The following is a 23,429-nucleotide window of genomic DNA, read 5'->3' on the forward strand; positions in this document are numbered from 1 at the left end:
GGGGGGGCGTGTATTCGATAGGTGCACTCTAACGATCTGGTTAATTGAACTTCACGTCCCGAACGAAGGTTTCACGAAATTCCCGTAGGAACGACACACTGCGGGATGAATAAAACAAGAATGCGTGTAATGTTCTGAAAGATGCAAGTGTCAACGAGTCTGCGTATAGAGTTACAGTTATCTTCTACTGTAGATATGTACTATTAACTTGAGACGACGGCGTTTCAGCGAAATTTACCTTTTTTAATGTTAGATCTTTTGAATCATCTTTTTCATACATCCCTATTCATTCATTCATTCGTTCATTAAATGGAAACTATTCGTGAAAATTTTATGTATTGTCAATGGGGTGTATTTCTCAAATCGAAGCACACACACACACACACACAGTGCTAAGTTAGTGGTTTCAATCCAAAGGACGATACCAAATTTTAATACGAATGTGCAATATGTTATTAACGTCGACATGACTTATTCCAAAATTATATTTTCATAAGTGGTGAAGATACAGTATTATACTATTGTACAGTATTATGCAATTTATGAGGGCAACAATTAATATATATTTGAAGCTTGATTCATGCTAAGTCGAAGTGAGTCTTTGTTAATGTTTGTTAATGAATCTCCGAATTCTTCACATCTATCCTCGACATCGTACTTGTGTGAATAAATGTTTAGTTGTGACTTTCGAAGAAATTTCTGAAACGCCTTAACATAGCACTATTACGATCTCGTTCGTGAAATTATTATCTGGACATTTTTGGGAAAGAGTGCATCTATTTTTCTATGCATACTTAATGAATGCATACTCTTGTGGATTTATGTGACAGACCTAATTTCTTCTCTTGTATCGAGTGAAAAGAGAAATGGCTGTTCAAAAATTGTAAATATTTGGGGTAAGAGTATAATGTAAAGAAAAAGGAAATTTATGCGTAATATCGTATCATGACAAATAGAATAAAGCAATGAACACTAGAAGGGCCAATTTAAAACAATCATTACTCGCCTGCATACAAAGTAGTTCCCTTATATTAGAACAATAATAAAAAATAATAATAAAGAATTGTATCTTATAATAATAAAAACAAACAATAATAAAGCCTTTATCTTATTATTTACTCGTTTTTTTGCACAAAAACGAGTTCGTAAAATTTATAAGCTTAATAACGTGCAAAATTACGGAAATGCGGAATTTTAAATATCCGCAGAATATTTTATGATATATATAGAATTGGACCTCCTAGTGTAAAAGACGTAAAAACAACTGACGAGGAAGCTACTAATGTTTCGTATTAATTATGTAACTATATGTAGTTATTGTTTAACTTATATTACGGATTAATTAATATTACGGAGATATTGAATTGTTTACTTCAAATGCGACGAACACGGCGAATTTAATATTCTGAGGCTTAACGTTCCTTTGCGAGGACAGCAATTACGACAATTGTTAAATATTAATTCAAACATATAAGAAGGCTTATAAGAGCAATCACTAGTTAGAAATGCGCAAAAATAATAAGCAATCGTGTAGTTAGTAGAATTGCTCCCTCAAGAAAGTACTGTTTCTTTACGCGTAGTCATGTATTTGGTTAGAACAAAAATTCGTAGCGTTTTTCAATAGTTTGCGTTTGAACACGTGAATTCGTTTCACGCATGGCTGAAACATATATACATATTCTGAAAGATTTCAACGCGTTTTTCTCGGCGATTTGTGTATGGATTTGTGAATTTTAAATGTGTTTATGTTAAAAGTGAAAATAGAGGAATAGGTGCATTTTCTTTTGTAAATTGCTACTACATTCAAAATGGTTCGAAACAGAACTGAAACGTTTGTTTAACACAATTCTATTAATTATACGTTTGCTTATTATTCTCATGCATTTTTAACTAACGTTTACTCTTATAAGCCTTTATACACATCTCAATTGATTTTTAATCTAAAACTTTACGTTTACTTTTATATTGTTCTTACAGCAATTGTATCTGTAAAACTGACTATTTTTCTTTACTATTGCGATACTTAGTTCATTACTGCTACACTTATTGCACCTAATGCGCTACAAGTCAGCCACAATCTACCACGAATGATATAAAAGAAACAAAGTATATTAGGAAGTTGCAAACCCTTCAGAAAGTTAGACGTGAACATCAACTTGCTAACTACTCTATAGAATATCAAGTTATAATTTATGTCTCTTCCATTTTTCATACCTAGTTCACTCCGTGAAGTATTAAACTGTATATTATACTGAGTATTATACTGCCAAGTAACGTAGTAGTTGGGGAACTTGTTTGTTGTTTCAATCGCGGAACCACTTGTAAATTTTTTTTACAAGATACGAAATACTTCTTTCAATGGCATGCACACATACATCGTATATGGGCATATTATAATATACATGGTGATGTATTACTATGAGACATATAATGATATTTTAATTACTGATTTTTAGACGAGTTTTAGAATCGATCTTTTTCGATGGAGAAAATCAGTTCTGGTCGAATCCATCGAAAAATCTGTTATCCTAGAAACAATGAGATAGTTACGAAATACTTTGTATACAAAACAAGATGCGCATATATGAGATCTGAAAAGTACAAGATATCGCTTTTTCGCGCTATTATTTTCTCAAACAGTGGCTACAAAATTTTATGGTGGAAAATTTAATTTTATTCCTAGAAGCATAAGACAATCTAGTATACTAAACACAGATCGAGAATATTCAAGTATGGAAAGTATGGAAATTTACTCTAAAGTTCTTGAATTTATGCAAAATTTCAAATTTAATTACTTGATTAAAACTTTTGAAATTTTCTTAAGTCTTTGTAAATGTAAATAATAAATAATGGTTCTTATTACAAGTCATTTTATCCAAATATAATGTTAGAGATGCTTTTATAATTTCATAATTTATAATTACTCGTAAGAAAAAAAGTAATTATCTTAAATTCTTAAGAAGAGTTTTAAACGTTACGTATATATTATATTAAATATGATGAAGAGGTAAATATATGTATACTATCTCGTTTTAATATTAAAGATATATATTATATACAATAAAGTCCCTTCCCCCACATATATATCAAGAGGCACCAAAGTTTATCTCGCGAGATAGTCGACAGATAGAACGTGTAGAAAAATGTAATACCAATAGCAATATCTTATATATATATATAAATGATGCCTTTCCACATAAATTATATATATATATATATATATACTTGGCCAAAGCCAATAGAGAAGTAAATAGATAAATAAATTTTCGAAGCTATGCCTCTGTATAATCGATTGAAAATTTGCGCTCTACCGATTAAAAAGTAAAAAATGACATTTGGTCACGTTAGCTTACTCATCTCCCCAAACAATAAAACCGACTCCCATCTTCGACATAAATTTTAATTTTGCGCGTTCATGATTTCAGTTAATTACATTATCGAAGTAATGTAAACGATAAAAATGTATTCAATTCCTAAATACTCTTTAAGACTAGGATATGGTCCACTGATTATACAAAAATCTCCAAAAAGGGGAAAAATATTCCTATCATTTTAGCAGAATACCCGCAAATCTTTAAATACATCATGCAACTGTGTGCAACATGCAAATTACTTACCTATTGAAGGTATATTGATATGAAGAGCTTTGGCGAATTTCACATACGTCCGTCCTAGTTCGTGAACACAGATTTGAAGAACATCGCTGATGTCGATGAGCATATCTATATATATGATATGTTAAGGATTTATATTTTACGTTTACTTTGTTTTGTTTTACGAGCCAATGACAGGCCCAATGATGAAGAATAGTTAATAACAATCTAATTACATATGAACGAAAATTTGCGAACTTAAAAAAATTGTTTAAAGAAATTCTAACTGATACCCGTTTGTATTGTTTAGTTATTAAATATTGGTGAGCAAAGGATACGCGCAGTTCTCTCTGTACGGCAAGTGATGTATACACAAGCTGCTTGGTTGAGGGCTTGCTTCCTGCCACGCGTCAAGTGGTAATTCAAAGCCATTTTGTAGAAGCTCATAGCTGTATCAATGCAATAATTATTTAGCCTGAAAATTTCAAAAATTCATAAGTGAAATTATCGCATGACGAAAAATTCCCTTTCTCTTTGATAGGGTGGATACATTAGAAAAAAAAAAGAGAGAAAAAGAATTTATATACTCACCGTAGCTGTGAGCAAATATGTGCTATACCTTTCCGAGCATTTTGTAAAGTAATTCCTCTAGATTCTTTCCCATTGACATGATAAGCTATAAGCAAAAAGTATCTCTAATAGACTGTCCTTTTTTTCTAATATATAGAATATCATTTAAACATCAAAATCATATTAATTGAACTTACTTGAACCAAAGGTACTAGCACCACCTGTACTATCGCTAGCGACAAACTGACCAAGTGCTATCATATGACCCGACGGTGATTCCTCGAAAGTTGTTTCGCTAACAATAAGTTGATCTTCCAATACAAAACCACAGCCTGTACAGACTGCATCTCCACGTGCTGGATCAGTATCAATACTGGTGGATCCGCACATACGGCACTTGCTCCCAGACATCTATTACAATGACATATGAGATTTTTTTAAAGAAATATTTAGTAATAAATATTTATGTACATTAGGAAATATCACAATACGAAGAACGCTAATATAACGAAAAAAACATTCTATTTCCACAACAATACTGTGTGATCCTGTCATAATGTCATGTAGAAAATATGTTCTCAAATGCCATCCCTTCCACCTTTTCATGAATTCACATATTACGATATATGAACCACAACTAAATGAATTGCAATGTAAGATTTAAAATTAAAATTATTCGAATTGATTATTGAAAATGACAATAGCGTTTATAGGAGCTAAGTAAATAGTTTATCGCGCCACGTACCTTTGGCAGTTGTATATGAAGCCTGACCTATAATGTGTTCTTCGCGTCTTGTTTCTTGCTTTTTACTTGCGTTTCTTATTTCTTGTCTCTTTGCTTCCTGGCGCACTGTTTTACCGACAATTGTGTGTTTTGTCGCTTGCCTCTAGCCAGAGTTTGTTAACGTTTACCTCGGATAAGGAGAAACACAAGAGGCACAAGAGTTTGCACTATTCAGAGCCTGTAACGACAAAACTGTCTTATTCTGCGATTGGTTCATGCGAAGTGACAGAAAAAATAAATTGTACACGACGTTTTTTGACTCTAGGCGACAAGATGACACGAAACGAGAAATAAACGGCAGAAGGAAACGAAGATGAGCAAAGATAGTACATTGTAGACTGAACTTAAACGAATACAATAATTTAGCCGCAACGTCAGTGCCTATTCACTAAGTTTCACGAGAAATCAGATATATTATACCTTAAATGTAAGTAATATGCGATGCAATCACATTGAATACTGAAGTTTCTTGGTACGGACGATTAAGAATTTTTGTTCTTTTAGAAATTTTTTTGACGTTTTTATCGCGGAAGTGCACGGTGAGGAAAGGCACACGAGCAGCATGCACGAGCACGCTCGCGGAACAAATGCGCGGAGTCCGCACAACCCATTCGTTCGACAGTGCCGCCGATGCTTTCAAGTGGCCGCAACTGGTATCATCGTAATGTGAGATTTCATCGGTAAGGTAGTGATCTAACATATCCCAGCGAACTAGGCACCGTAAGATGGTGCTTCTTCATCGTCTTCCTGATGTTACCGATAATGCAACATCTCTGCGATCGTAAACAATTCACGCACTCCGCTCGTCCGGTGCGTTTGAAATGTCAATCGTATGCTTTCGCCCGCGCGATTAAAGTGAAACGTTAAACATTCCCCGACGGAAAACGATACATTCGAAACGTCAAAAATGCCGTGCGAAATGATAACTCTGCAGCTTGGCCAATGCGGCAATCAGAGTGAGTGATTATTTACACGGATTGCGTACAAAGGACGCGTCCCTTTTGATTTAGTAACTCTGTAATTTGCGAATTCATTGGTGATGAACGAGAATAATAGCTTGATAACCGATCCAACTACCCCGATTTTACCCATCTAGTGAAATTATATCTATGAGCACATCTGAATACTTATGAATGAATACTCTCGATACTTATGAATTCGACATAACACTGAAACTTCACGTGCAAAATCGAAACATTTAGTCATTAATGAAGGCAAGACTACGCTATCCTCACGGATACATTTCATTTGTATTTCTAGTTGGATTCGAATTTTGGAAAAGGCTGTGCGCGGAACATGGTATTAGTCCGGAAGGGATTTTAGAAGATTATGCAACGGAAGGGACTGATAGAAAGGATGTGTTTTTTTACCAGTCGGATGATGAACACTATATACCACGAGCTGTGTTGCTGGATTTGGAACCCAGGGTAATCCATACCATCATGAACTCCCCATATTCAAAGGTAACACATACTATCTTATTTTACCGTTATAACATATTATTTATACTGTACATTTGTGCAAAAATTAAAAATATACAATTATTTGTTACAAGCTGTACAATCCTGAAAATATCTACTTGTCAAAGCATGGTGGTGGTGCTGGTAACAACTGGGCATCAGGATACCATCAGGGTGAAAAATTACAGGAAGAGATCTTCGATATATTAGATAGAGAAGCTGACGGCAGTGATAGCTTGGAAGTAATTTCAGCTAATCTTTCATCAGTCTTTCTCTCTCTCTCTCTCTCTTATCCTTATATTCTCCTCCACCTATTATAACTTATTACGACTTTAATATCTCATCTGTAGAGCAAATGAACTGTTGGTGGTTTTGAATTTTTAGGGTTTCGTTTTGTGCCATTCTATAGCAGGAGGCACAGGTTCCGGTATGGGATCCTTCATGTTAGAATCTCTAGCCGATAGATTTCCGAAAAAATTAATTGAAACGTATAGCGTTTTTCCAAATCAAGACGAGATCAGGTGAATGTTTATTTCATTTGTAACTTTTCGCATGTTTAACTCGCATGTATATACACATGTATTGCTATTGTTACAGCGATGTTGTGGTGCAGCCGTATAATTCGTTATTAACGTTAAAAAGACTGACTCAATGCGCCGATTGTGTGGTAGTGTTGGACAACACTGCTTTGAACAGGATCGCCTCGGACAGATTGCACATTCAGAATCCTAGTTTCACGCAAATCAACAAGCTCGTCTCGACAATAATGTCTGTCAGTACCACCACTTTGAGATATCCCTCGTATATGAATAATGACTTGGTTGGTCTGATCGCACCGCTCATACCAACTCCTCGCCTGCACTTCTTGATGACCGGCTACACGCCGCTCACGACGGATCAAGAGGTAACTGATTGAACAATTTAATATAATTACACATTTACATGTATGATGTAACTGATATATTTAGAAAATTAAAATTATAAAAATGCATCGACAAATATACTTTTTTTTTTTAACTCTGTACTTAGCGTGCGTTGACTGTGACTGACATTAAATTCTCTTTAACAGGGTGCGTCCGTGAGGAAAACGTCTGTTCTGGATGTGATGCGACGATTGTTACAGCCGAAAAATATGATGGTCTCTACAGCGTTAGATAGGAATACATCGCACTGTTATATATCTATTTTGAACATAATACAGGTAACTTTTTAAGAGCGACATCACGTCCAAGCCTAGCTTATTGCGCGAGATTTTTAAATAAAATTACTTTTTCTCAGAATTCTTATAATATTTACTTAGAAATGTGTAAAATCATAAATTACATGATTACAAAGTATTAACGATTTGTCTTTAATAGGGTGAAGTAGACCCGACGCAAGTGCACAAATCCTTACAAAGAATCAGAGAGCGAAAACTCGCACAGTTTATTCCATGGGGTCCAGCTAGTATACAAGTAGCTCTTTCAAGGAAATCGCCTTATATACAAAGCACACATCGTGTGTCAGGCTTAATGTTAGCCAATCATACTAACATATCGTCGGTAAGTGTCGACTACTCAACTATTCAGTCGTCAAAATTTGGTTTTAAAATATGTTTAGCATAATATTTAACGCGATATTTAGAGCTGACGTAACAAAATGTTTCATAAGCTGTTCGACAGAGCTTTACAACAGTACGATAAGCTGCGTAAACGCGAAGCATTCTTGGAACAATTTCGCAAGGAAAAAATGTTTGAGGACAATCTCGACGAGCTGGACAATTCGCGAGAGGTCGTTGAGTATTTAGTGAAGGAATACCAGGCAGCCACTCGGGATGATTATCTCAGTTGGAATCCAAGCAAGACAGACGCATAAAATGTCCATAAAGTATGTGAGTCCTTCGTACTTAAATTAACTAAAATTATTGCTATGAAATACTTCAAGAATGTAATATTGTCTGTGGGGAAACAGAGTTCCACGAATTCAATCACAGGCATTTTCTTTGTAATCTAATTCTCACTCTATATTGTAACACTCTGTATATTTGTTGAAGAGGATTGACGAGAGATCTCTAAGATCTCATGCTGCAATAACGCTTGGAAAGAACATGTCTAACGGAACGAGCAATGAGGAAATTGAAGCTCTAGCCTGAGAAACTGAGGCTCTAAAACTGCGGAGTACCCATTTAATATAACAATATGGACTGTGGCACACAAAGACTTTAGCAGCAAGATTTAAGCAGTAAGCGAAGTCACATTCGAGAATCTCAACACGTGATAGCTTTACATCTTAGACAATGTGTGATTGGTCAATTCGCTTACTGCTCAAGTTTTGCTACTTACATTTTTCTACGTGCCATTTGCTTGACATCACTTTACGAGTTTTACACGATCAGTATCGTATCACGAATGTCACAGTTCCGTACGTTAGCCGTTTGTTCGTGTCATATTGATCTGAATTATCACATTACATTGTCAATTCAATACTCCTTTTGTCATTTGCGTGCATGATCGGGCGGAAAAGTAGCGATCGTGATGAAGCCCGTGTGACCAGGTAACGAGTGAGCATGAGTGACTGTAAGGAGTTTTTCTTCTTGTTTCTCCTTTTCGTTCCTCTGTGCCATATCTTCGTGCGTGTGCTACAATTGAAAGTTGTGTATCCGTCAATTTTTTTTATATTATTATTTCATACTCATCATCTGTGAGATCCCTCCATCGAATGTTTTTTTAATGTCTTTCAAAATCCCGTCCGTCGACAATTTTTACTTAGGAAAAGTATGCGAAACAAAGCCGAATAGTTGAAATCCTATTTTTGGTACATCTCGATATTCCATTAAATTCATATAGATCTTGCATACATATCGACATACATAGTTTCTAGTGCCATATTTAGCGCGAAACATAATCACTCCAACTTCTGATTTTATTCGTCTGGTATGGATGACAACAAGAACAGAGCATATACAAACCTTGTACTTCAAACACTCCAAGTCCAGTACCGGTAAGGATTTATAGTGAACCTTCATTTCTCTTTGCAAACATTCGTATGTATTTAATTCTATAAATCCCTTGAGCGAGAGTTCTGTACAGGTACGTTGGACTTGCTCGATGCAAGGAGAAAAGAAACAGAGTTTTCCACCTATTAGGGATGACAGCTATCATTAGACATTATATGTAACGCAGAATGTAACTTTTGCACAATTCTATCTATATTCTTCTAATACATAAAACACATCTTAAATATAGTTATGTACAATCTTTACTACATCACCGACATCTGTATGGATATTATTTTCATTGTAAGAGACGTCTTGTTGCGCCATATTAAATAGTGCTGTTTATAGAAACTAGATTAAAAGGATTCTCTTACCTGTCCTTTTTAAAGTAACAATAGCATGTTCCACAGCTAACCATGGATGTGGAAGATCTAGGAAAACCGCATCAACTTTGTGCTTTAACTCTTCTCCAAATCCTTCCACACAGACGTCTCTTTCTTTTAAAGTTACATAATTACTCAAGCCATGCCTGTTAAACTCTGCACTGGCGAGAGACACACGCTGTTCGTGAAAGTCAAAAGTATATAAGTGTCCACTTGGACGTATCGTTCGGATCAACGAGTGAGACAAGGAACCACTACCAGTTCCTGAAATAGATTACAGAATATGAACCGTTTATTTAAATCGATTAATTAAACTGTTGTTAAAATAGGCATGGCATTATGGAATACCTGTTTCGATAACTATACTTCCTGGTCTAAGTTCCATTAAATATATAATAAGGCTAATGTCTGGGCTATAGATAATCTGTGTTCTATGCGGCAGTATCTGTGTCCAAAGCTCAGGTGTTGGCTGCAATACATATGCCCAACCTCGGGATAGTTCTACTTTCGAGCCATACTTCTGCCCAACAAGAGAGAAAACCTTCAGTGCACCGTATACTGTTTGGAACACATTGTCGATTTCTTCACCTTTCTTGTTCAATATTTTCGCCTTTACTTCCAGTGAATGCATGTTACTTGGTTTCAAATATAAAATAACAACATCCCCTTCTTCGATAATTTCCTTGCTTTTGTTGAAACTCATTTTTTTTTTTTTTACGTGAAATCGTGTATTCTACTTCTCTTCGATATTTATCTATAAAAATAGGTGGTTGTTCACTTGGTTTTTTCAACTTTTTAAATTGGGTATTGTCATACTACGGAGACACGTTGTGCGTATGATGGTTTTATAACTTATTTATTTATTCACTTATTATTAGTATTATAATTTATTATTTATTTTTAACCTTACATATTCTACAAAACCATGAGGTACGATCTGCTTAACGTTACAAATGCTTCGAAGGATTTTTTATTCGCAGAGTTTGATGACGCCATTATGTAGCTAAAATGCGTCGATGGGATGTCAGATAGAGAATTTCTAGGGATTTGGAGAACATGTTAGGGACTTTAAAAATGCTCTTTCCAATAGCCAATCAGAACGTCCAACAATACTCGACGAAAATCATATAATCGCTCCGCACATAAAACACGAAAACGCTTGTCGCGTGCATGAAGCGATGCGGTAACCAGTCAACGTGTCATTTAAATTATTTCGCTGTTCCGTGAAAATACGGTAATGACATTTTTATAAAAATTCGTAAAGTCCATCGTTTGAAACAGTATAAATCTAATTAACTTGTTTATATTTTTTTATGTACATAAATACATTGATATTCTCTCATTTATATACATCATACATTTTACACATTCTGGATGCTGTTTTTTGTGCAACTGTTACATATCTTTACTAGGCCTGTTTTTTTGTAGCTGAACTGACTGTACTATCTTGCACTAGTTCCTCTTTTTTACACGAAGTCACAGCTATACATCTGTTTCTGTTTAAGTTTCGAAAGTGTACACTAGTTCAGTGACAAAGAACAGACCCATTATATCCTCACGAAAGAAATTTACCATAAACGAACAAGTGCGGCTAACATTTGTCAAATACACATCCATGGCTTAACATAGCATACATTCGATACAACTGCTCACTGAGCTCTTGAATTTAGTTGGTATGTATTTTCAGAGTTAATCAAGATTTAAAAATACAAACCAATCAATTTTGTAGAAACTCACTGAGCGTATAGCGAGCGATGTTGATACTGAATTTATCCACAAACATAGCTTGTCAAGAGTAAATTATCTGTTAGATTTAATCAATTTTCTTAGCACCTCGTGTTTTCCAAGCAACCAGCAGATTCCATGAAAAATATAAAGAGAAACAATGAACTTGTGAAGCTAGGAGAATAAAAGCATACCAAAGTACACCGTATGGCAGACCCTGAAAAATAAATCAGATGGATGTAGCTCTCCTGTTTCAAAACAAAACATGCAAAAGATCAAAATCGTTTCTTTAAACAAAAAAAGAAAAATCTTGTAAAAACGCAAGATAATTCAATGATGACTCTAAAACTCATACCTGCCACAGATGAATGTCTTCGGATTTTCCAACAGTTAAATATGTCCAAACATCCTTAAAGTAATATACAGTGGCATAAGTCAGTGGACCATATCCTAGTAGAATAATACCTATCATATACTTTTGCAATGTCTTGATTCTATTCTTTTTTATTGCTGAGAGAGCAAGGAAAGATAATAATAAACTAATGCACCATATGTATTCCCACCACAATGGCTGAAATAAAGGAAAGTATAAGTTATTAGGTAATATCAATACTTTAATATCTATTGTTTAAGGAAAAAATATGCAAAGTATGTCTTATCGTGTCATATTCAAAGTAAAAAGTAACATCCAAAATAACAGATTAAAATAAATATTGGAATAAGTCATAATTGAGATAATATTTATTACGCACCTGTGGTATTTGTAACTCCTCTATTTCTAAGATAAATATATCCAGATGATCTAATATATCTGCAGACAGTTTGGCAAGCATAACAAAAAATAATAGATAGTGGAAAAATATGCAGCACTTCAGTCTTGATTTATTAGTCACACTGAAATAAAGCACAACTTTTTAACGATAACAATAATAACAGGTTTGATGTATCGGTAAAGATTATAGATATGTATTTTTTTTTCCATACATGACTGGATGTAATTTAGAAATATTGACATATCACACTTGGCTACTTAAGAATCTAAATTTGACTTGTTCAATATGCAGCATGCATTTAATGCACAAAATAAATTGTAATATAATTTTTACTCAGCACTGCATTCTTCCTGGCTTCATGAATATATATATATATATCGTGTCACATATATTTAATGTAAACAATATGTCATCGAATAACCACAACCAGTTAATTGTAAGTCAATAGAATTGTGCCTTTAATCAACGAGATTCGCTTCTCAGTCGGCCTTTGAAAAACGACTCCACGCTTCTGCTAGAAGTTTCTTACCTGACTTGGTAATGTGTCGCGACTTTCTGTCTATGATTGTAGTCACTACCGTCCGTTCCTAGAGCTTGAGAGATCGTCACTTTCGAAGCCATTGTCGGAACTGTATGGAAGCCTGTGTCACACAAGCACGAGAGAGATGCTGAAATTCCCTCAGTTCAAGAACTGAAGCCCGAGGCTACCCATGCGGCGGCTCAACACCAAATATTATAACTATTTTTAAACTTAACACAGCCCGGTGGGATTGCTGGCCTCGTGGCTCGGGACTGCTCGGGGCACCGAATACTACCGAGCGCGCCGGACGTGTCAGTTCACCGTCAAGCTGCGTTTTCAACTTTCCGCTGCTCGTGTAACCGCGAAAGAGGAATATTCAAAAATCAGTCACCCAACCGCGGTAAGTTGTGTCTAACTTCACGCGTCATATTTCAAACGTGACGGCGAGCGGCATGCGCGCGACTTCGATAGGTTATAGCTCGATAATGTCTCGTTCATCGTTCCACCTGTGTCTTCGTTGATCTTGTCGAAGGTATTCCGGGTTGTCACTATGAATTACGTAATAAAGAAACATGTCCCAGTCTGATGTTTGTCTATCTTAGGTTATAACCAGGTTGGATCATCCCTCCGCACCTGCTCTTCTCTCTAAATCTCAATGGAATTAAGAAACAGCTGATTAGTGTTCAGAGCTATCATGTTATTTAGTGTTTATTCATGGAAGATTTGTCGACACATATCATGCAGCTCTATGTCAAAATACTCTGTCGCCACGGTATGTGAAATTGAGCCAAATTTAGAAAGCTCACTATGCTGCTTTATTCGTATTTTCCTAAAGAAGGAAACGTCCTTTTTAATTCTAGTGCTGTGGCTCTCAAAGGCTCAAGTCGACAAAAACTGCATACATGGAAGAACCAGTACAGTCAGCGGAAGACAGTCGGTTGCGAGTTGCTGTGGCAACTCCTGTGATTCCCTTTCCTGTTGAGAAAGCTGTTGAGAAGATTGTACATAAAGTCAAGAATAATCCAGGTCAAGTACAAATGTCAGAATGGTCACCTATAAAAGTTGATTACACCAAGCTTCACAAGCATTACCTCAAGTTGTCAAAGATTAAATTGACATGTAAGTATCTCACCATATATCGTACTAATCTATGTGTTATTAATTATAACTAAAAAGAGAGATGTTTTTTTTTCAATTCTTAGTACTTTCTAGTTATCTGAAGATTTGGTTCTACATTATCAAATTATCAATAATTTTTTTTTATTGTAGCCCTGGTTGTGGCCACAACTATGGCTGGATATGCATTAGCTCCTCTACCATTTGATTTGTACACGTTTACTATGTGTTCCCTTGGCACAGGCTTAGTCTCTGCCACAGCGAACGCAATTAATCAATTTTTCGAAGTCCCTTTTGACGCACAAATGTCACGAACAAAAAATCGCGTATTAGTACGTGGCCATCTGACGTAAGTCCCTTCCAGACGTCTTCTCATTTCTACAAATATTAGATTCCCTAATAAATAATAGCAATCATATGTGTGAATATGTTGCATCAGATCCGTTCAAGCAGTGGCATTTGCAGCCGTTTCTGGTGTCGCTGGATTGTCGATACTCTACTATCAAGTGAACGGTGTGACAGCAGTACTGGGTGCTGCTAATCTCGTCTTGTATACACTCATTTACACCCCCATGAAACGTGTCAGTATTGCCAACACCTGGGTTGGCTCTGTTGGTGAGTACACTTTCTATAATATCAATGGCAATCACGTATAAATGATTTTTCCCATTACAGTAGGAGCTATACCTCCGCTTATGGGCTGGGCAGGTTGCACTGACGATATCCTGATGCCGGGTGCTTGGATCATGTCCGGCATCTTGTACGCGTGGCAATTTCCACACTTTAACGCCTTGTCGTGGAACTTGAGGCCGGACTACTCACGCGCCGGTTATCGAATGATGGCTGTTACAAACCCGGATTTATGTCGAAAAACAACGTTGAGGTACACAGTGGCTCTGACGGGACTATGTTACTTAGCACCTATACTGGACGTAACGAATTGGTGGTTTGCACTGGCTTCGACACCTCTCAACGCGTCTTTCCTTTATCTAGGTAAAATGAACGGTCTTTAAATGAATCGTATATTTGCTTGCTTGAGATTTCCTCAATACACAAATAGTGTTCGTCTGCCACTTTAGCTTGGAAATTCAGTAAGCACTCGGACAGCGCTAATTCTAGAAAATTATTCCGATTTTCATTGCTCCATCTACCTCTGTTGATGATGTTGATGCTCATGAGTAAGAAGCACTGGAGTATCACGAAGAAACAGGAGGACAAGGTCGTACTTCACAACGAGCCAGAAACCAAGGATTTAGTGACAGCTTTGACCGCTATCGCATCGGCAACTTCGTCCGTATAATCATATGTTTGCTGTTGGACTTGTGATAGTACAAATCAATGAATGTAAAAATCTCGCCAAACTCGAAGAAGCTACGAGATTTTTACATTACCTCGCTAGACGGTTTTGTAAAATATAACGTATGTCGCCGTATGAGGATCTAATTCTTATCGAATTTTAGATCGGATATTTATATAGTCAATAAATAAAGCCGTCAGGTACTCACATTTGACGGCAAAGATACGTGAAGTGAGGGAGAATGACAGTTCTCAAATATTATGTACAGTTTTATTTAAAATATTTTAACACACAGCGTCATATCACGTTTTGGATGTCCTTGCGCTTCGCCTCGAACTCCTTCGCTATCTGTCTCCTGGTTTTGGTTAGATTTCTGTGCCCGGCACAGTCTAGATTTTCTACGTAACATTTGGTCCTACAGCATTGCCGACATAATTTATATTCGCATTTGAAGCCCTGCAATTATTAAACTATGCGTTACAACTGCTCCTCCAAAATGCTACATCACTACTGAATACATCGACCGTGCCTCGAAATAGTAAATTAAAAGAATCACGAAGTCATGTAACTCTCAACGAACCAGAGGATTCGGACAGTCGTGACATCGGTCCGAACTTCTCTTGGAAGCCGAAGTCGCCCTGTTCGGCCGTCGTGCTATTCGCTTAAGCTTCTTCGAACGCTTCCGTGAGATCTCGTTTCCATCCTCGTCCTTGTACTTCCTTTTTTGAGTTGCGCCTTCCTGAAGAAAAAAAAAAAAAAATCTCACTTTCCTAAGAAAATATACGTCCCCCTCGTCTCTGGTAGAGCGACTTGTTTACCTGTAATTTATGCGTGTGTTCCTGCGGCGGCTCGCGTACGTAAGGTTGGCACAGCCACGGCGGTAACTCCAGGTTATAATCTGCAAGAGTTTCGCGAGACATTGCACGTACGAATCGAATAAACGCGACCGGCGATGTTTCTGCAAAACGTCACGTTTTCATTACCGACTTGTTCCTTCCGCCACATGAGGCGGCCCTCATGATACGGCAGATAACGATCCCTCAATGCGCACGCCACCGCCCTGAAGGCTTCCATAGTGGAGTTCGTGGCCAGATTCTCTCTCTCCTCTTGATTTTCTGCTAAACAAAGTCTACTCTCTAGTTAAAAGCATGCCGCGCGCACGAATGGGAGTTCAAGTTAACGCAACGCGACTGTTCTCGGTCCTCGCACTCGCGCGATCGTTTTGCATCTATTATACGCGATCGAAGGGTCGACATGTACATACACGTGATGAAACAGTTTGAACAGGTGGCCGCGGATGTACGAGGCCGGTGCCGGGTGTTGCTCCACGAGGTTCAAGTACTCCAGGGCGGGCTCCCAACAGGCGGGGTAACGGGACTCGAATATGCACGGGTTGTAGAGATTCCCCTCCGCGGACATCACACCCTGCACCCGGGTCTCTTCGATGCACCGTTGCAAGTCCTGCATACACTGTATATTGCCGTTGGCGACCACAGGTATCTTCACAGCGTCCCTGATGCGGCAAAATGCGACAAATCAGCCGCCTGACAATTGTTAGACTTTTTCACCTCGAAGCCAGCGATTTGTCTTATCATGTTGTCGAAGCAATAATCATTTATAATTTATGTAACGTTACAAGAAAAGAACTGAATTTCCCGCTCGCTCGACACCGAGCATATCGAGTGGAAGTAGGAACGAATAGTCACCTGACGGCCTTAATGTGTTCCCAAGACGCTAATCCGGTCAAAGGACCCTTCTGCTCCCTCGTACGTCCGTGGACGGTAAGTAAGCTAGCACCTGCATTCTCCAGCATACGGGCGTACTCTATGGTACGGCTGATTTCTGGGAACACTCGTAATTTGCACGTGACAGGTACGTGTAGGCCATGCTTCAAAGTAGACACTGTGCAAAGAGACCGATCTTATTATGTCGTATCGCAGCATTAGGAAATCAAAATGGAGCACTCGCGACAATAGATATGTTTTCCGTTCCTGAAGTAGGTTGTACTTTTAACCGTTAGAGTGAGACAAATCTATAATTTAGCGTTAACCTTTCGAATGCGAACAACACCTATAGGAAATCTGACGCAAATCTTCGTCCGTGTGCGATCAGCGCCTTTAAGCTTCCTCAATTATTTACATCGTGACGACTTTCTAACGTTAGCCCCGTGCCGCACACGACGGTCGCTTTGTGCTTCCGAGAGATCCGCAGTCTAAAACTGGGTACACACTGAGCGAACGAACGAGGAACGAACAGCGAACGCAAATGTTCGTTGTTACAATTTGGAAAATGCGCGCACGCCATAACGAATTCAAACAGGACGTTTCGGGTAGATTTGCCCGTAAACTGGCTTAACCCGAGTTCCACCAATTTCGGTTCATCTAACCGACCGATTAACTCGACGGAATTGACCAATCATATGAATCAGCTAATTGGACAATTCCATTGAGTTAATCGATCGGTTAGGTTAACCGAAGTTGATGGAATCGGGGGTTAGTTATCAAAGTTAGTTAAATTAGTTTGCCTGTAAGCGCATGTTCCTTCGTTGTTCGTTTGTTCAGTACATACTCATCTTAAATCATACGACATCCGTAATTATTGAAGGACTCAATTGTAGTGCCGGTTAAGAATTTCTGCGTTTCTCATGGTTGACGTATAATTGTCTCTTTGAAGACGAATGACTCAACGTGTTTCTGTGTAGAATTTCTTTTCATGAAAGCGTACCGATTCTTTGTAATAAATCCCAGTCGTCTTGCAAGAAAGCTCCGTAATGTCCGCGCTTCGCGATCGCCTGTGGACAGCCGATATTGATATCCACCGCGTCACAGTATGGCTCGGCCAAGCGTGCAGCTTCCAATAATATTTCCGGATCACTGCCGCAAAACTGAAAAACGGCACATCACATGAGCCAAATTATGCTCTGAGCAATTAACAAGCAATATCACAACATACACACATTCACACGCTCCGGCTTCTCCTCTTATATTTGAAATAGTGTGAGGAGAAAGAGATCGCACGGTAAAAGCTCGTTTTTGCAAAATAATATATATATGAAAACTCGGCAAGGAGAGATGATATGCGCGTGAACATTCATCCGCATCGAAGATGTATCGCCCGTAAATCGAAATAATGGAAAAAATGACGAGAAAATTACAAATTGATCTACATTGCGTTAAAAAGTGACGCCGAAAGTAATTCCAAAATCTTATGTAATCTCATAGTTTCACAAAGCTCCGGCGCAAAGCTGTACCTGTACGATCAACGGGCGATCCTCGCTGGTGCTGGCGAGGGCCTCGCGCCTGTACTTGGGGTCCCGGCAGAACACGGAGGAGTGCAGCATCGGCGTGTAGCAGAGCTCGGCGCCGTGTCGCCGGCTGAGCAATCTCCACGCGAGCTCGCTCGCGTCCACCATCGGCGCGACTATGCAACGCGGTGAGCCCAGGTCCTCCCAAACGTTGCTATCCTCCTTCGTGGTAACATCCTGCACGTGGGCCGACTCGGACATGACCTCTGACATTATCTGCGCACACAAAGTTGACAAAGTCGTTATACCCGCTCCGTTTTTTCATTTATTATTCATATGTGTAAAGCCCTCGTCGGAGCATCGCGTGCCGCGACGTAATAATGTTACTCCCAGGCACCGGCCGTTCAAGTGACACCGATCGTGCACTGTGTGTGTGTGTGTGTACCGCGCGACCATCACTATGGCACCACGTCGTCATCGTCGTCGTCGTACGGCTTGGTACCGTCTTGCTAATCGTTAAAGCGGCCGGTCTCCGTGCTCTTGAAACGTTTTTCATAAACGTTTCTTCACAGCCATGTAACACTTCGTATCAGTCGATACATTGATCGATATTTCCGGTGGGGAATACCCGCCGTTTTCTCGATCGCGCTCTACTTGGAATTTCCGGTATATGTGATGTACGGCCGGGAGGTCGCGACCTCGTCGTGCAAAATTGCGAAAACATTTTACCACGACGAATATCTGCGAGTCGATCCCCGCTATGATAGAAAGAGTTTAAAATAGCCGGTAAGAGCCGACGCACGGTTCCTTTTGCGACGATAGAAAGAAACTTGTCCCTTTGGATATCGATCAAGCGGTAAACGATCTAAGTATTGACATGTATTATTACTCCATACGTTTCGATCGTAAGTTGGATCGTTTAAATTTAAAAATCTTAGCCCCCCCCCCCCTCCTTTGAAGACAAACCCTCTAAAAGATCCCACTTGCGATCGAAACGTATGGAGTAATAACGTATGTTAATACTTAGCTCGCTTACAGCTGGATCAATATCTAAGAGTTTCCTTATCATTGCATTAAAGGAACCGTGCGTCGGCTCTCAATGGCCATGTTAAACTATTTTTTTAAATTTATTTATTCCGAGCTAAATGTGGTAGATTTTAATCGAATCGAAACACACGTGAATTTCTCTAAACGAATTTGTCTTGGAAAAGAACCGAAAACTGAGGAAAAAAAACCCCCGATTTTTCAAACTATAAATGTCGATGCAATACCCTTGTACAGGTCCCACGCGGAGAGTGAACGGAAACCTCGACGGGCTCTGACGACGGCCTATTCTATTAAGACGCGCGAACGAGACACGTCCAGTTAATCCCGCGATCTTGATCTTCCTAAAGCAACACCTGAGTCGCTGGGGCGCCGGGCGCGTCACTCGCGCAACGGCGGGAAGGCGAAGTGGCCGGAGCGCGAAGGCGACCTGGGCGTGGCGGGCTTCGAGACCTCGGACTCCGGTATCGGCGACAGCTGGGCGGTCTGGGTGATGTGCGAGCCGACCTTGAAGCGCGGCCTCTTCCTGGAGAAGGTGTTTCGCCGTGGGCGGAGGTGCGGCTGATTGCGCTTGGGCAAGGACGCGACGGGCGGCAGCGGTCCCAGGACGGAGATGTCCCCGGCGCTCGGGGGAATTCTGATCTTGTGGATGGCGCGTGGCGGAAGATCCAAGGCGGGCAGCCTCGTGGGCGGACGTGGGTCGCTCATCAACGGGTTGGAGCTGACCACCCGGTCCTCGATGGCGGGCGCGACGTCCACGGGGCTGTTCACCGCCGCCGGGATGACTTTGTTGCCGCAAGGCCGAGCGACCGTCGGGGCGGTCGACCTCTGCCTCGACGAGCCCTTCCTCCAACGGGCCTGCAGGAACGTCTGTATCCGCCTCATCGTGCCGCAGGAGCGCTTCGCGGCTTCCGGGTGGTCCCCGCGGCGCTTCCGGCTGGCGCTTCTCTCGTGCCGGCCGCTCTCGGGGCTCATGATGGAGAAGCAGCAGGACACCGGCGAGGGCGTCGAGGACTTAGCGTCCGGTGACTCCGCGTGATTCCTCGGCTCCCCCGTGGTGGTCTGCGAGGAGACCTCGATGGAGGTCTCGGTGGTGCGCGCGTCGTACGAGAAGCAGAGCCGGAAGTTCCGGCTGCTCCTCGTGGCGGATAGTCCGGAGCGGGCGTCCTTGCCGGCGTTCGTCGTCGCGCCGTTGTCGCGTTCCTTGTGCGTCGAGCACACGTACACGTCCGTCGTGGCTGTGGCGGCGGAGCTGTCTCTGAACATAGAGCCGTTCTCGCAGATACGATAGAGACCTCGCGTCGCCGCCACCTCGACGTCCTGGCCGTCGGCGGCGCAATGAGGCGCGCCGCAGGGCCCGGAGAACGACGTCGTCCTGGAAGCGCCGACCGCGGTGTCGTTGTTCTTCTCTCGCTTGCTGCGCACGTACTCGTACGTGGTGAGGCCGAGGCAGGCGATATAGCCGTGGAAGAAGCACAGGTGTATGAGGAGAACCGCGGCGATGGCCGAGAGAACGCCGATAACGGTGACAAGAACGAGCGAGCCGGCGCCGGGCACTGGCAACGACGAGGCCGTGGCGTTGCTCATCGTGCCGTTACCGCTGCTGTCGTCGCCTCCCCACTCGACCGCGCGCGCATTAACCAGCACCAGTTCGCAGAGGGCGAGCCCGGCGACCGCGAGCGCGGCCACGAGGGTCGACGCCAGGCAGGCGAGGAAGGCCGGGTAATTACGGCCGCCGATGCAATTGTTCAGCCACTTGCAGTGGTGGTCGAAGCGCGGCACACACTTGTTGCAGACGGAGCAGTGCTTCGTGCGCCGGCCGTGCGTCGTTATGTTGCACAGGTGGCATCGGCCGTTTTCGATCACGTGCCGGTGCTTACTGCGGTCGAACTCGGGCACGACCTCGCCGGCCGGCCGTGCGCGCACTTCCGGGTCGGCCGGGTCCAGCAGCAGCACCGTCAGGTGGGCGAGCAGGTGCAGCAGGAACAGCGTGGCGAACACGAGCGAGAGAGCGAGCCGCAGCTCGGCCGGCAGTAACGACGGGGTGGTCAGCACGGCGAAGGTGCCGGAGAAGACGACGACCAGCAGCACCCAGCCGACCACCTGCTGGGGGTGCAGCGGCAGCTGCAGACCGTGAACGCGCCGGAATCGCCGGTGCTCCGGCGGCACGCGCAGCGTGTCCTGCAAGGAGCAGCACCGGTGGGTCGCGCGACTCGCCGCACCACTCTCGCTTAGCATTCCCGTTCTCTTCCTCGGCGACCCTCTCTCTCTCCCTTTCTTACGTTCTCATTACCTTCTCGGCGCTCTCGACCTGTGCGAGTAGTGCCGTCATCCTCGTCCTCAGGCCGACTCGAGTCTTCTTCTCCCGCGAATCCTCGTTGGAAGAGTTATTACAGTCGCTAAACTTTCATTATTAGCTACCGTTTAGTTATACGTTAGCACGATTACTTACTGAGACAGCTGTAACTCCGAAATTGCGCATACATATACATATATATACATATATATATATATGTTTTCTTTCTACACGAGTGCGCACCCGTGTACCCGCAAAATATGGAAAAGATTAATTGAATATCGAAAATTTTGGAGCGTTGTTGAAAAAACGTGGAATGTTGAAAATTGTATTCTATAAATCTTCCTACTTCTTCCTCTCTCTCTCTCTCTCTCGTTATCACCGTGTCAATTGTTATCAACAACTCCAATCGGACTGTTTGAATTTGTCAACTCTTGTCCCTCCTTTTCTCTTCTTTCCTCCGTCTCCCACTTCGGTGTCTTTCCTTTGTTCCTCAATCATCTTAAGAAGTAATGGTCCTTTATCGCTTATTGCTCACTTTCTCGGACGCGCAAGAACGCGGTTTCTCCTCCTCTTCCCTTTCGATTTCGCGCGAACTCCCAGCTGATTCTCGTTGATTCGCGCGTCCTCAATAATGATCGGTAAATCCTTAATCGTTTGGCCCGGACGGGTGCGTAAGTCACTGCGACAATAAAGTTTGATAAAAAATTATCCGCTTCGGGGAAGATCGCCGTTATAATGATGTTACTAGGTTTCCGTGTTCGTGACACAAATTAGCCCTTCGTCTAACAGCGTCCGAGTCTCGATGCCTCTCTCCTTTTCCGTTCTCTTTCTCTCTCTCTCTGTCGTCGTTCCGTCGCGCGGCAGCTGACAGTCCCGGACGCGTCATCCTCCGTCATTGCGCCTCGTCTTCCTCGCGGCACGCCTCGCGGATGAAGAGGCGAAGCGCCCGTACGGACGTCCGTACGCCGCCAACCGGCGACGCCTAGGGCGAATCGATAAGTCGCCGTTGCCGCGGAAACCGTTTCAGGGGCGCGCCGAGGACGCATGCGGCGAGCCGATGTGAGCGTGCGCGAACACACCTCGTTTGTTGTTGCGGCACTTGCGAGTCGCGCGGAAGTTCGCGGCCGGGACGAACAAGCCGAGTTCAGCGAACACGACGGTCGAGCGGCTCTTGAAAGTCGAGGCTGATTAATAGACCGAGAATTGTGCACCGATGCGAGTAATCGTCAGCGGACGATCGTTTATCGCGTTCGCTGAACATTCCCGATGTTATCACCAATAACGACGACGAGACGGCTCGAATTCGCCGAATATGCGATTCGAACGCAACGTGCAAAAGTTATCGAGTAGAAACGAGAAACTAACCTCACTTTGTGTGATCGAGCCGAACTCCTCGAGCGGCAGATGGAACGTGTCAATCCACCGGCGACATCCTTCGCTCTCGGTTGACACGTTATCGCGCGACCCTCGCGGCCTTGTCTTTCTATGATCGTAGTTATCCGTTCGATGAAACGTGGAAAAACACAAAAATCAACATCGACAAACGTGGACACATACTTCACCGCTTGTCGGAGGCAGAGATGCGCTCTCGCGTGCCGCAGACTGAGGTGGCCCGATTTGCAAACTTGACCCAACGTAGCGGAAATA

General features: G+C 41.6%; 7 protein-coding genes across 11 annotated transcripts in view; 2 read left to right on the top strand and 5 right to left on the bottom strand.

Annotated features, from left to right (window-relative positions):
• LOC106745695 (transcription factor IIIB 90 kDa subunit) overlaps window positions 1-5,523 on the bottom strand; it is a 16,732-nt gene extending 11,209 nt beyond the window's left edge. Inside the window, exons 1-6 of the mRNA XM_014621542.1 lie at window positions 5,368-5,523; window positions 4,909-5,125; window positions 4,361-4,574; window positions 4,185-4,269; window positions 3,932-4,068; window positions 3,618-3,722 (exon numbers count right to left, since the gene is read on the bottom strand). Coding sequence (XP_014477028.1) covers window positions 3,618-3,722; window positions 3,932-4,068; window positions 4,185-4,269; window positions 4,361-4,574 — 541 coding nt within the window. The 5' untranslated portion in view covers window positions 4,909-5,125; window positions 5,368-5,523. The remainder of the gene's footprint in view (window positions 1-3,617; window positions 3,723-3,931; window positions 4,069-4,184; window positions 4,270-4,360; window positions 4,575-4,908; window positions 5,126-5,367) is intronic.
• Window positions 5,524-5,726: 203 nt separating this feature from the next.
• On the top strand, window positions 5,727-8,530 carry LOC106745670 (tubulin gamma-2 chain). The gene is made up of 9 exons (XM_014621478.1): window positions 5,727-5,903; window positions 6,208-6,410; window positions 6,503-6,649; window positions 6,792-6,928; window positions 7,005-7,311; window positions 7,477-7,608; window positions 7,766-7,948; window positions 8,058-8,273; window positions 8,440-8,530. The coding sequence occupies exons 1-8, from the start codon at window positions 5,855-5,857 to the stop codon at window positions 8,259-8,261; spliced, it is 1,362 nt and encodes a 453-aa protein (XP_014476964.1). The 5' UTR covers window positions 5,727-5,854; the 3' UTR covers window positions 8,262-8,273; window positions 8,440-8,530.
• Window positions 8,531-8,857: 327 nt separating this feature from the next.
• Window positions 8,858-10,963, bottom strand: LOC106745673 (tRNA (adenine(58)-N(1))-methyltransferase catalytic subunit TRMT61A). Of its 2 annotated transcripts, XM_014621485.1 has the most exons (4): window positions 10,113-10,963; window positions 9,756-10,028; window positions 9,355-9,524; window positions 8,858-9,024 (listed from the first exon to the last, which is right to left on the bottom strand). In XM_014621485.1, exons 1-4 carry the CDS (start codon window positions 10,465-10,467, stop codon window positions 8,881-8,883), a joined length of 942 nt encoding a protein of 313 aa, XP_014476971.1. In that variant the 5' UTR covers window positions 10,468-10,963; the 3' UTR covers window positions 8,858-8,880. The 2 variants fall into 2 exon arrangements, with proteins under 2 accessions (XP_014476971.1, XP_014476970.1); XM_014621484.1 differs by having other exon boundaries at window positions 8,938-9,524.
• An 86-nt stretch (window positions 10,964-11,049) lies between these two features.
• LOC106745675 (protein jagunal) lies at window positions 11,050-12,895 on the bottom strand. Its single transcript, XM_014621487.1, has 4 exons — window positions 12,792-12,895; window positions 12,242-12,383; window positions 11,845-12,060; window positions 11,050-11,706 (listed from the first exon to the last, which is right to left on the bottom strand). Exons 1-4 carry the CDS (start codon window positions 12,881-12,883, stop codon window positions 11,578-11,580), a joined length of 579 nt encoding a protein of 192 aa, XP_014476973.1. The 5' UTR covers window positions 12,884-12,895; the 3' UTR covers window positions 11,050-11,577.
• Window positions 12,896-13,092: 197 nt separating this feature from the next.
• On the top strand, window positions 13,093-15,426 carry LOC106745671 (protoheme IX farnesyltransferase, mitochondrial). Of its 2 annotated transcripts, none has more exons than XM_014621482.1 (7): window positions 13,093-13,182; window positions 13,385-13,554; window positions 13,643-13,901; window positions 14,052-14,247; window positions 14,338-14,513; window positions 14,574-14,891; window positions 14,978-15,426. In XM_014621482.1, the coding sequence occupies exons 2-7, from the start codon at window positions 13,477-13,479 to the stop codon at window positions 15,196-15,198; spliced, it is 1,248 nt and encodes a 415-aa protein (XP_014476968.1). In that variant the 5' UTR covers window positions 13,093-13,182; window positions 13,385-13,476; the 3' UTR covers window positions 15,199-15,426. The 2 variants fall into 2 exon arrangements, with proteins under 2 accessions (XP_014476968.1, XP_014476965.1); XM_014621479.1 differs by lacking the exon at window positions 13,093-13,182 and adding an exon at window positions 13,190-13,314.
• A 25-nt stretch (window positions 15,427-15,451) lies between these two features.
• LOC106745669 (tRNA-dihydrouridine(16/17) synthase [NAD(P)(+)]-like) lies at window positions 15,452-23,361 on the bottom strand. Of its 3 annotated transcripts, none has more exons than XM_014621477.1 (9): window positions 23,148-23,361; window positions 18,446-18,715; window positions 17,920-18,079; window positions 16,902-17,037; window positions 16,460-16,708; window positions 16,179-16,324; window positions 16,014-16,093; window positions 15,776-15,934; window positions 15,452-15,651 (listed from the first exon to the last, which is right to left on the bottom strand). In XM_014621477.1, exons 2-9 carry the CDS (start codon window positions 18,710-18,712, stop codon window positions 15,493-15,495), a joined length of 1,356 nt encoding a protein of 451 aa, XP_014476963.1. In that variant the 5' UTR covers window positions 18,713-18,715; window positions 23,148-23,361; the 3' UTR covers window positions 15,452-15,492. The 3 variants fall into 3 exon arrangements, with proteins under 3 accessions (XP_014476963.1, XP_014476961.1, XP_014476962.1); XM_014621475.1 differs by having other exon boundaries at window positions 16,902-17,097; window positions 23,148-23,360; XM_014621476.1 differs by lacking the exon at window positions 23,148-23,361 and adding an exon at window positions 19,840-19,921 and having other exon boundaries at window positions 16,902-17,097.
• On the bottom strand, window positions 18,732-22,744 carry LOC106745660 (protein S-acyltransferase 21). Its single transcript, XM_014621467.1, has 2 exons — window positions 19,873-22,744; window positions 18,732-19,021 (listed from the first exon to the last, which is right to left on the bottom strand). The coding sequence occupies exons 1-2, from the start codon at window positions 21,719-21,721 to the stop codon at window positions 18,768-18,770; spliced, it is 2,103 nt and encodes a 700-aa protein (XP_014476953.1). The 5' UTR covers window positions 21,722-22,744; the 3' UTR covers window positions 18,732-18,767.
• Window positions 23,362-23,429: the final 68 nt, after the last annotated feature.

This window comes from Dinoponera quadriceps, unplaced genomic scaffold (assembly GCF_001313825.1).
Source record: "Dinoponera quadriceps isolate SergipeBrazil2010 unplaced genomic scaffold, ASM131382v1 scaffold1441, whole genome shotgun sequence".
Lineage (NCBI taxonomy): Eukaryota > Metazoa > Arthropoda > Insecta > Hymenoptera > Formicidae > Dinoponera > Dinoponera quadriceps.